Here is a 12604-nt window from a genome sequence, read left to right as displayed (position 1 = left end):
GCCTGGTGGGGGAAATGGCAAGGATAAATGTGGAGGAACTGCTGTGACTGTGGGTCCTGTGGGGACTCTGGAGAGAATGAGAATTGGAGGAGCCCTGGTGTGAGGAGCAGGGTACTCTGCGGCTAATTACAGGATGTCCTTCAAGACAAATAATTCTGTTGCTAATGCGAGCTCTGTACTCTTCTGCTCTTTAAGACAACTAGGATTGCTGCCAGGAGGAAAGAAAATAGCATTTGTTTGGCACGTTTTTCCTTTTTTCCATTCCAGAAAAATTTCCCTCAAAGAGATATGACACCTCCAGAAATGAATACTGCTGCTGTGTCAGGTCTTTTAATTTTAAATAAATGAAGCTTGAGAGCTTAGTGCACTGGCAAGTGCCATTGGGTGAGAACAGATGAATTTCTTTTCTGTCCCTGAGCTACTGGCTCAATTATCTTCTTCTTTTTCTGACTACCATGAGTGACAGCGCTGAGGAGTTCAGGATCACTGAAAGATGGCAGAAAACCTGTGACAGCAGGAAAAGTCTTTAGATGAGGATGATCTAAACTAGCTTCTAGCTGCCCAGTTGGGAACTGTGTAGTGTTGTTTCAAGGCACTGCTTCAGTTTGGATTTGCAGGAGGCAATTATTGTGTGCTGGAGAGAAGGTAAAGCATCTCTGAGATATTTCTGACATGGGTTCCTGTGGATTTTTTCCGTAGGTGCTGGATCACGCTTGGAGTCTGTTGGAGAAGACGATGAGCTGACAGTGGAAAATGGTGAAACAAATTACGAAATAGCAGTGAAATATTCCCGGGGTGGAAGAAAGCACTCTCTGCCCCAGCAGCTGGAGTCAGCAGGAGCCAGGCAGGTGGGTGGAAAGGCAGAACTGACTCTGAGCACCTCACTGTGCTCAGACTTCCAGAGTCTGTCTGCAACTTACCAAACCAAGGGTACTGAAGCAGGGCGATGTAGGTACCTCACAGGGACTGAAACCAGGCCTGGACACTGAAATGGGAAGTGTTAGCTGCCTATGGAGTGCTTATTTGCTCTAAAGATGGTGAAGGGGGGTACTTCTTGCTGTGGCCAGAAGGTCCTAAGGCTGCTTTTATGAGATGCAGCAATTCTAGAGATCAGAGGACTTTAAATTTATTTTTTTTTAATTCTGCTTCTTTTTATTTGAATCATTTGATGATTATCATAAGGCTACCCTTAATCTTTTTAATTTAAATTGTGACTGCTGCATTACAAAAAGATCCTACTGTGCGAAATGCATAAAAATTACTGTGGCAAGATTCACTTTGACTGTAATGAGCTAGGATTTCATCCCGTGAACATTTTTCTGAATATATCTCTAAGGTCCCCCCATCCTTCTTCCCAAGCACATGCGATTTTCCTGGTATGACATCCCAGTGCCTGTGCAAAGCAATCAGAGTGACTTCCTTTGTTTGCTGATGTTTTTTAGGACTACCATATTGTGAAGAAATCCACACGTTCCTTCAGTGCCGCCCAAGTGGAATCTCCATGGAGACTGACCCAGCCGTCCATCATTTCCAACATTGTCCTGATGAAAGGGCAAGGCAAGGTGAGGATTTCTGCATGTGGATGCACGTAGCAGGAGCTGGTGGTCAGGAAGTATCTCCTGTGCTCCAGCAGCTCTCAAGGTAGCCAGTAAAAACAATAACAGTATTGATAAGCAAATCCCATTTTCAAATGTAAATGCTGAAGTTACTCCTGCAAAATACAGGGGGGCAGTTTCACACATTTGAGCTGTGCTGGCTTTCATTCTGATTTGGTGCATCTGGTTGTTACTGAGCTATCAAATATTAACAGTGGATCTATAAATATGTATGTGTATGCAAAGCTGGTGCAGCTACAGAAGAGTACCTGTTTGAGTGCATATTTATGGACAAGCATATTTTATCTCTGTGAAATCTGGATACATTAAAGAAAAATCATTGCAAATTAAGCATTAAGCCCAAAGACAGGTTCCTGGTTGATTGCTTATCTGAGAGCAGTGAATACTCTGGGTCAAAGAGTCCTCTTTTTTTCCCTCAATAATATGTTTCTATGTTTGTTAGGTACCATCTGGCTGAATGCTAAGGGACAATAGACAAAAATTGACCTAGCTGTATATTATTTTCCCTAATCAAATCCACACCAGTATTGCAGCTGTCGTTTCAATATGCTAAAAATATGCACATCTTTTTCTGAAATAGTCTTTGAATTCATCAGATGGATATGTTTTGGACTAAAAATACTTGTTCTTATTTTCAAGTGCAAATACAAAATTAATTCCTTGTTGTGCTTTAACAAAGAGTTGGCAAGTGTCTTCTCTGGATGCATTGACTCATGATTGCTCTATCTTGTTTGGGGACCTTCAGGTCTTTTATGCCATTTCCAATATGTCTTCAATATCGATGTACTTACTTTTTGACCTAATTTTTCTCATAGGAATTAGATCATTTCTTCCTGTGGGATAAGCCACCTTTTTCTGTCTTTCTGCACTTACCTTCGAGGCCTTAGGAAGCAGTTGGGAGCATGCAGACTCTAGTGATCATGAACCACCACAAACAGCTGCTGTTTTGTCTGCCTTCCACCCACCATCTGAGCCATCATCACCTCCGTTAGGGGTTGCACTGCCTACACTTTGTGCAGTAGCATTTGCTTTATTACCTCTGTGCTGACCTGGGACTTGAAGTTTTTCCACAGAGTCACTGTGCTGGTGGCTGGAAGCCAACCTCCTTTCTGTAGGTTGCAGTTGTTAATTGGACAGTAAACAGTTACTTTGTGTTGCATGGGGGAACTAGGATGCCTCCTTTTTAGAAATCAGAAATGTCTTATCAAGTTACTAGAAGCTCATAACTCTGGTAGCCTGCTTTATATTCATGGAGTAAAACAAAAGAGCTGGTTGTTGCACTGGGTTGTTAACACAGTGTTAGTGCCTGGCAGCATCACTCAGCTGGTGGGCACAGCCCAAGGCACTAATAATAACTGTGGCTTCAGATCACTGAACCACAACAGTTTTCCACTTCCCTTGTCCACCTGGTTGGTGACTTTTGTCTTTTTCCTGTAAGATACGTGTGTAGCAGTGACAAGAGGAGAAATACGGAGGTCGGGGGAGGAAATAGATCTAGGAAGTGATTTGGCTGGGAAATAACTCAGCAGAAGGGGGAGAGGTTTGTTCTGCTGTGCTCATCCTTTCCCTGATCAGATTTGCAAGACAGTCCCACAGCCAGCCAGGGCAGTGCAGGGGCAAGAGCTAGCAGATGGAGCCCTGGGGAATTTGTTGATCTAGATTTATTTGAATACACCATGGTACATGTCTCCAGAATAATTAAAAATGTACATGGACATGTCAGCCTCCCCACACCAGCCCCCTTTCCAGCTACATTCCTGACATTACAGCATTGACCTTATGTCATGTTCTTAAGCTTTTCGTTTTCCTGAGGAAATGCAGGATCTTTGACAGTAGAGAAAGCTATAGTTAATCCTGGATATAGATCTCCAGGATTCTACTGTGGGAATACTGTCTGTCAATTTAAAAGCAATGTGTTACAGTTTTTAAAATGGGAATAGGATAACGTAAAACCATTGGCACAGTGCTGAAGAAAAAAAATGTTATCTCGAAATAGCATTTTTGCTATTTCAGCTTAAGGGGCCTGCTGCTACTCTTTGGGCTGATAACTGTGTTGATATTAGACTGAAAGTAAACGAGGAACTTCAGGCAGAGAGCAAGATGGCAGTGCAGTTCATCAGAAGCAGTTAGGTTTTCTTCTTTCCTTTGTCTCCTGTGTTATGGGCAGTCTTTCTCACTCACGTGATAATGGCATATGGTGCCACCTGTGTGTCTTCTCCTTTTCTGTAGGGCCTTGGATTCAGCATTGTGGGAGGTCAGGATTCTGCTCGTGGACGCATGGGGATTTTCGTGAAGACTATATTCCCAAATGGAGCAGCAGCTGCTGATGGAAGGCTTAAAGAAGGTATGGTAGAGAGAATCCAGTGTATATAAAGGACCACAGTGGGATATTATTTCAGTCTAGCAGGAAAACTCAAGTACAGCTTTATTTAGACACCTCACCATCAGCAAGAGTCTGTGGAGGATGTAACACACCCTGTTTATCTGTTTTGGAGAAGATCATTCATAGCAGTTAACTTGATAAAACTGCATATTGAGATTGGGAAACTACAGTATAGCTCTTTTTTAAACTTTTTTCTTCAGTGAACTTTATTTACCTATGCCATAAGCTGCAATTCTTCAGGTGGGGAGGGTCACTGATAGCAGTGAAATATGTCTATTCAGCCAACATCTGGCTAAAGGATGCTGGTCCAAAAAGGGGTTATACAGAGGGATGTGTTTGGGAGAAGATGTTTTGGGCCCTTGTGCTGAGCCTGTTGGTATCATTTTGACATGAATCAACACGTAAGACTTATAACAATAAGGATGAGATTTGCAGTACAGTTGGCCAGCTGGTTAGAGAAACAGATATATCCTGATTATTACTGCTTTTCCAGTCTTGATATCTGAACTGGATGCGCAGCCTGCTCTGTGTGTTTGCACCATAGTCCAAGTTCTGTGCCAGACAGAAAAACACTCTTGAAAAATATAAAGTGACCATGAGCTTAGAGTGGTAGCTCACAACTCTTTTGCAGGAGTTGTGTTAACTTCCACAGAAAGCTGCTCCTGTGTTACTTCTTTCCTTCTTGTATCATCATCATTCTCCTCTTTGCATCTCATCACACTTTTTGTATTTGAGGCTGTTTATGGTGCCAATTTTCAGACCTGCTGCCAGAGGGAAACTTGTGTCCCTGCAGCATGGGTTGTGTACTCACCATGAGAAGCCAAAAGGTAGCAGCTGTCCCATAAACCCAGCAAACCATTGCAGGCTCTTGAGGACTCACACACTTTTTTTTTTTTTTTCCCCCACTGGGACTAAGATAAGAGAGGAGGGATAGTCTTGGTTGATGACATCACCACATCTAACTTTGCACAGATACAAGTAAAATTACAGAAAGTGGATCTGTTATCATGTTGACCCTCCTTTTGATAAAATGAAGGTAGATCAACACAGCTGGTTGTAACGATAAGACTCAAAGCCTGGAAGCATGTAGAAATGTAACAGGATGTGTTTATGGGGGTGAGAATGGCATTTGCTGTTGCAGTGAGTGGGCTGTGCACTTGTCCATCCACAGGTATTTAGTCAGAGGGCACATTTGCTTTCTGTGTGTGTGTAATTAAGGTTAGGTTCCTCTGAACCAACTTTGGAGTGATGTGCTATGGAGTCCACTTAGATTATCATTTCTCATGTTGATGCTTACAAAAGAAAGGGAGTTCTATAGTCCCTTTGGACTTCATATTATGAGTATCTGTTTTCAGACCAGTTAAAATCCATCGTGTTTTCAGCTTGTTTATTAATACGAGAATGCCATGTTAAGGATATCTGCTGAACAGCAGTCTTTACTCAGGTAATTCATCGCTATTAACTTGTAAAGGCATGGAACAAGTGAAAATAAGCTGCGAACAATAAAAGACTTTTTACTGAACACTTAACTGGAATCCTCATAGTAACAGATCTCCTTACCTATAGGAAAGATTTTTTTATGTCTCCATAGTGTTGTATATTGCTGACTTCATTTTTTTGTATCTAATTACCAGGGGATGAAATCCTAGAAGTTAATGGAGAGTCTCTACAAGGACTGACCCATCAGGAGGCCATTCAGAGGTTTAAGGTAACATGGAAGTAGTATGGGAGAATTTCACTCTCCTCTTCATTCAGTGCCATTTCGTACCCTCAGCTTCGTACTCTTCTGCTGCCACAAAAATCACACTGTGTGTGCAGCTTTCCTGGAAGGTGCTGGTGTCTTGCGTTGCCTTACTGGCTTCTCTCATACTCTCCAGCAACTCAAGAAAGGTGTGGTGACCCTGACCGTGCGCACGCGGCTGCGCAGCCCGAGCCTGACACCCTGCGTGACCCCCACCTTGCTGAGCCGCTCCAGCTCCCCCAGCTCCAGTGCTAGTGGTGGCATGCCTGGCCCTGGACCTGATGAAGCTGATGGTTCTTCCTCCACCCGCAAAGGGCCTGGCCCGAAGGACAGGATCGTCATGGATGTGACACTTAACAAAGGTGGGGTCCCACTGAAATGGGCTTGAAGACTGAATTCCTGCTTCTTAGGGGAGTTTTGGGGAATAGGTTGGAGGTTCCCATGGGCACCTACCATGTCCATCTGACTTTGAACCACAGGACTGGGGAAGAGTTTCCTCTTCCACATTTTGCTGCTCCAGAGACAGCAGACGTTTATGGGTATCACTCACTTTCTTTGGCTGCTGAAAGAGGGAAGCTGTGAGATATCAGTCAAAACATGAATCAGCTTCTCAGTAGCCCCAGTTGCCATGTCCTTCTTGTAAAAGGCAGCTCTGGGGAAAGCAAAGCCACATAGAGTGCTCAGAATTGCACAGATGAGCTGTTTGAACTTCTACCTCAGGGTTGGTCTGATTATCAATAATTGCACAAAAGAAACTTAGACCGTATGTTATATGTGATAGGACAAAAGTGCCTATTTTACAGGCACATATTTTACAGGCACTTTTAATATGTGCTGATTTTAAAGGTTTGATTAAAAATTTGGAGAGAGAAGGCAAGATTTCCTATTTCAGGAGTGCTGTTGCCTAAAGGAGAGAAAAGGTGAAAGAGGATACTCAGTGAACCAGAGATAGTGCCTCACCTTTCTTCATGCATGCAGTTATTTAACAATAGAGAGCAGTAAAGTTGGCAGCATCTTCTGTGCTCACATTTTCTGCAATAATTTCTAGTGACATCCTTATTGGATTGCTGCCCCCACTCCTTTGTGCCCTGGACCAGATCAGACCTTGTGTGACATTTCCAGGAGGTTCCCACGGCACACAGAAAATCTTCTGGGAGTGATGGATCTCCAGAAACAGTCAGGATCAGATATTTTCAATCCTGATTTCCACTGCTGGCCTTGGCTTCCTGACTGACTGCACCTAAGGCCAGCCGTAAAACAATACATGAGACTTGATCTCAGATGGGATGTGGGAACACAAACACTTTCGTGTCCTGTGTGATTACAATCTGCTACTTTTCTTTGTGCTTTTTGTTTTTCACAGAGCCAGGGGTTGGGCTTGGCATTGGTGCCTGTTGTCTCACACTGGAAAACAGTTCTCCGGGGATATACATTCACAGCCTGGCCCCAGGGTCTGTGGCTAAAATGGATGGCAGATTAAGGTTAGTTAAAGCAAAAACATGCTGGAGTGGTTTTACAATAAAATTGGTTGAGGCTTTGTTTTCACCAATTGGTTGAGGTAGGAGGGAAGGGATTTATACTTAAGAGTTCACCAAAAAGAAAACATTGAAATAAAGACATTCCAAACTGGTATTAAATACCTAGGAAGCATTATTCTGTGAGTTGGAAGCAGCACAATCATTACAGCTTGTGGGTTTTTTAAATTCTCTATACAGAAAGCTGAGCTTAATAGCACCCTTTGAGAAAGGGGAGCAGCAATAGCGCAGCCTCATGTCGTTTTATCAGAGCTGCAGAGACACCAGAATGGAAGGAATTTTGCAGAGCTCTGCTAGAAGTTCAGTCACCTGAAAATCTCCTAAGAAGAGCTAGAGGAGATGCTCTTGCAACTGACTGTGCCCCTGGCTGCAGCAGCACTTTTGCTGCCTGTACTGTCTGCCAGGATTGCTGCAGGCTGCTTTGCCCAACTCATTTACTCTGTATTGTAGTCTGAATGTCTTTAAGGAACCGTAAGAGAGAAAAGCAATCATTCCTGGGTTTCTCTTGAGCTTCATGTTGGATTAAGTGACAGAAAGTTATTTGCTGTTCCTTTCCTGGAGGCTTCAGTTTTAAAAACCATTGGAGGAATTCTTCCACCTCTCAGTATTTCTGCATAAAAACACAGAAAGGTAGAAAGAATAAAAGCTGGTGGGCACTGGGAGCATTGCTTGGGAGGGGAGGCTGTGCTGACGACCCACTGGGACTGCATGATCTGCACTGAACATGTGGCATAGGCACTGGTGCAGAGAGGCTGAGCTAATGCCTTGCTTTCACATGGGTGCAGAATGCCTTTCTGTTTCCTTGCTCACCAGGAAAAAGTGATAGATCATTCTGATTTTTTTAGAATAAGGGAAAAGGTAATTTTATGGTGGCATCCCCATAAAAACCATTGAAGGTTCCTACAATATAGAAATGCCTATAGGAGACAGTATAGACAGTAGCATAGTATTTAATGCTAACTTGCTCTCTTGTAAGCCTTTTTGGAAAAAATGGGAGGGGAGTGCTGGTTTTGTCTACAGGTGACAGCTAGATCATTTATTAGCTTTAAGTGATCGATTATATCCAGGCATGTTTCCCAGATTCCTAGCTTGCTTCTTTGAGGCATTGCTTCTGTTGTCCCATCAGTTGTTTATGGTTCCATCAGCCAAAACTTAACAGGATGGTTTTGATTTTTTGGAAAACTTCGTTTATCAAATACTGGCTTTGTGATACCAGTTTGAATCCAGCTCCCCCATTTCTGAGCTCCCTCTCTCAGTCATGTGCTGGTCTAAGTTACTGCATTTGTGTAGTTTCTAAGAACTGTGTAAATACAAATGATGGGCAGAGCAGTGGCATGATTGCACAACTGGTGGGTCACCTTTTGCTTTCCTGAGCTTGTACCAACAGTACAGGTTACTGAAAGCTGCTGCATGCAGTTGACATTTTGCCTTTGGCCTGTGGAGTCACAGTGCAAACTCATTTCCATTGTCACAAGTAGCCCAACATAAATCAACAGTAGTAGATTGTTTTGAGAGTGTCTGTTTAAAGCAATTGCTTTAGTAATTATGGAGAATGCTTTAATGATATCCCTAGTTGATGATCTTTTCTTTTGAATAGTTCCAGATGTCTGAGCAACAGTTAAGAAATCAGGGAAAACAAAACTAAACAATCTGTGCTTTCCTTTCAGGAGGGGACTTTTTAAATGGGTTCTATATGTTAATTTGAAGCAAATACAGGCTTATTGTGCTCAATTTTTTCTTAGAGTAATTTCATAAATGTGTGTCTACATCATGGGGTTTCTTTATCAATGTTTGTGTTAAGTAACTCAATATGATGGGAGGGAACAGCCCATCCGAATCCAATTTTTACCTTTCTGTATAGGAAGTATCTGAATGCAGAACTGGAACTGAAGTTTGCTTTCCCCCTGGTCCAAATGCAACCAGTTTTCTCTGTTGATTTAAAAGAGTTTGTAGCACTGACAGTAAGGGCAGAAAGGATCACTGGACCTCCTTCATGAAGTCAACAGGACTTAAAATCATTCACGTCACTTGAAGCAAGAGCAGGCTTGGCTTCTTGCAAGTCAGATCTTTTCCAGACACTTGTATCTATGAAAAACCTTGGTCATAAGTTTAAAGCAGAAATATTTTTGTAAAAGGTAGTTGTGATTAACTGGCTCGATGTCCCTTTTCAGTCGGGGTGACCAGATACTGGAGGCAGATTCAGTGAGTCTACGTCATGCAGCGTTAAGTGAAGCCTACGCCATCCTGAGTGAATGTGGTCCAGGTCCAGTCAGCCTAATCATTAGTCGGCATCCTAACCCAAAGGTGAGGAGAAAATGTGTTGCTTACTGTAATTTAATTCTTACTGTCAATAAAACAGCAAATAGAGAACACTGAAATTTTCTCTTTATGCCATGTGTTGTGCAAGAAGTCAGGATTGTAATGATGCCTTCCAGTTTTTTAAGATGTAGCAATGCTGGACTATCCCTGCTGTTTTTCACTTAGTCACCCACTGATCAAATGCAGTTTTCCTGGAATTACTTGACTGAAGTGTTCCCATCTTTCTTGGTACTTGGACTAAGTGGCAATGCAAATACAGTACAAGTGCTCTCTTCCTCCTAAATGTCATTTTGCACTTAGTTTGTGTTAGAGTAGAATATAACTTAGGGCCAGAAATATACACATCAACAGATTGAACTGATCAACTATAACAAATTAGCAGGAATGCTGTTTTTTAAAAAATAAAATCTGTTCAAAGATCAAAGTTTTCCTTCAGGAATTAAAATGTGAGAATCTGGAATGTACTGCTACTGTGAAATCTGTGCAAGGGCAATTTGGAAATAAGGCTATGTTTACAAAATGTGTATTTTCAAGCAATTTTTAAAAATTGATGATAGAAGATAAAAGCCTTTTAACCAAGCTATAGGGAATAACAACTTCTTTTATTTCAATATTTCAAAGAATTTTCTAAGTGTACAAAACCTTCCTGTTTAAACAAGAATGAAGCTGTAAAAATATTTGCTTTAGTGAGTCTGGAGAGCTCTGACTTTTGAACTCATAACTACAAATGGAGGCCTTAATAAATCTATATCTAGGAAAACTCAGGTTTCTTATTTTATAATTAATTGAGTATTTGCTACTAAATCAAATATACAAACAATAGACAAATAGGGGTCCACTGCCCCGAGTCTATTATTATTGCTGTGAGGCCTTGCGCTGCTCAAAAAAAAGAGGCTGTGGTTCTATTAAAGGTAAGCATGAAAAGATGAGAACTGGGCTTATAGCCTAAGATAACAGTATTTCTAGAGACTCTGTATGCTGTGCTGAACCAGCAAGATGATCCAATTTGGCTGCATTATTAAAGCATATAGACTTTTTGGTGAGTCTGTAAGTAGCATAAAATAAAAATTCCCTGGAGTGGAGGCTGCTGTCTCCCCTCCATCCTTCATCTTTCTGTGATGGTGGCTTGGAAGCTGATGAGTGACCTAACCAGGTATCTCCTTGGAAGATGACCTGAGTTAGGCTAGTTGCTTGCTATTACTCAGTAAGAGAGGGAAACTTTTAGGTGGCTCACATTACAGTTTTCCATAAGTGATACTTAAAATGACAACAAAACCTTTGCCAAGAAATGCTAAGGAAAGCTTAAAGTTGAGCTGGAAAGATCCAAAAGTATTCTTCCCTCCCAGGAAGTATCGAATCCTCAATTCCTCATTGCAGTGTCTCTGAAAGCGTGTCTATGTGAAGACCGGTCTTTATGTCAGTGACACCCTTTCTCTGACAACACTGGGGGATCTACAGATGTGTGTGTTGTTTTTTGTATTTTATTTTATTTTATTTTATTTGCTCTCAATAATACCCCAGCCTGCAGATAGTAGCTAAGAATTGTCTTGTCAATCTCCAGTTTCATCTGCCTGAGGTGTAGAGGATGCTAAAAGTCTCAACTGGCAGAGCTCATAGAAATGTGGAGTTTTTTGGGTTTTTTTAAGCAGATACACCTCTCTGCCCAGCACCTGGTTAAGCTCTTGGGACATCTGGTACCCAAAGGTTTCTGTAAAGGTCGTGGAGCACACTGTCAGGGCTTGGTCCATGTCCTGTAGGAACTCCCTGTGCCTCAGGAGCTCAGAGGCTTTTGGTTTGCTGCAAGGTCATGCCACAGGCTGAAACAGTAATGTATTTCTACAAAGGCTTATGTTATTTTAGACGTTTTTATACTTAATGTCTCATTTTATGAGACAAAAGACCCACAGTACATTTTGTTACTGAATATGTTCAGTTTGGTGTTTTCATGCATTTCCAAGAGAAATACCACAAAATTTTCTTTCTTCTTGTTATTCTGTGTGAATGCAGCATTTAAACTATGTTTAAACTGCTGAGTTTGCATAGGAAGCATTCAAATCTTCATGGTTCAGAAAGATTCAAGTTTCTAGTCTCTGTTTATGCTGAATCTTAATTCATGTAAAGCAACGTAACGTGTATAGAAATTATATTCAACAGAATTAAGTTGCTTTCTGTTTTTAGATATATATTCCTGCAGAGTCCTTATTTCTGTATAAAACCATATGGAGTTCCCCATTAATAGGTATCAAGTTCATGGCAATAATTCAGGACAAAATTAGTAAATACGGTAAATCAGTATTTAGTCTTAAAGCAGAGAAAAAAATAATTAAAAATTAATAATTTAGGTTTTCTTTTTAAAAGCAAGGAGAAATGAAAATTAAAATGACAGTTAATATCTCAGGAAGTCTGGTGTTCCTTCAGCTAGGTTAAGTGCAAAACATCTTCTGTTGCTGATGTATGCTTGTACAAAGCAGTCCTTGTCTATTTTAAAGTAATATTTTCTCCATTAACCAAAGTACAGCACTTTATTGAGTTAAAATTGTGCTGTAAAGGTTTCATTTGATTGAAGTATTGTACTGTTTTATTTGTTTGCATGATGTGGCACTTCGATGTGCTCTTCATGAAGTCAGCAGGCTTCTGGCTCCTCATTTCTGCAGGAGAGCATCATAGAGGGAGTCTGTATCAGGGAACCAGGAAGAAGGAGCTCTCAACTAGGTCTTCTTTACTGCATCTGTAAAAATAGTGAAATATCTGAAATGAATCATGTACTTGTAGTGGCAAGTGGTCAGACTTTCATCTTCATTTCATCTACCCAGTTTGATCACTGTCTTCCACTTGACTTTAGGTTTCTGAGCAGGAGATGGATGAAGCAATCGCACGAACAACCCATCGAGAGAGCAAGGACAGCAGCTCCTCTCACGTCACAGGTAGCAATATGTTCTTTCCTAAAATGTGCCCTCTTCAAGATGCAGGAAGGTTTAAGGACATGCTCTTGGGTTCTCCAGCATCTAAA

The 12604-nt window shown here is 41.4% G+C and overlaps 1 protein-coding gene across 2 annotated transcripts in view; it reads left to right on the top strand.

Moving 5' to 3' along the window:
- PDZD2 (PDZ domain containing 2) overlaps positions 1-12604 on the top strand; it is a 135246-nt gene that overhangs the window by 101368 nt on the left and 21274 nt on the right. For both annotated transcript variants that reach the window (XM_030467912.1, XM_030467911.1), the window contains exons 7-14: positions 700-848; positions 1443-1562; positions 3846-3960; positions 5634-5707; positions 5877-6102; positions 7104-7221; positions 9447-9579; positions 12437-12518. In XM_030467912.1, coding sequence (XP_030323772.1) covers positions 700-848; positions 1443-1562; positions 3846-3960; positions 5634-5707; positions 5877-6102; positions 7104-7221; positions 9447-9579; positions 12437-12518 — 1017 coding nt within the window. The remainder of the gene's footprint in view (positions 1-699; positions 849-1442; positions 1563-3845; positions 3961-5633; positions 5708-5876; positions 6103-7103; positions 7222-9446; positions 9580-12436; positions 12519-12604) is intronic.

This window comes from Calypte anna, chromosome Z (assembly GCF_003957555.1).
Source record: "Calypte anna isolate BGI_N300 chromosome Z, bCalAnn1_v1.p, whole genome shotgun sequence".
Taxonomy (NCBI): domain Eukaryota; kingdom Metazoa; phylum Chordata; class Aves; order Apodiformes; family Trochilidae; genus Calypte; species Calypte anna.
Note: the sequence above shows the minus strand (reverse complement) of the source record. Positions and strands in the feature narration are given on the sequence as shown.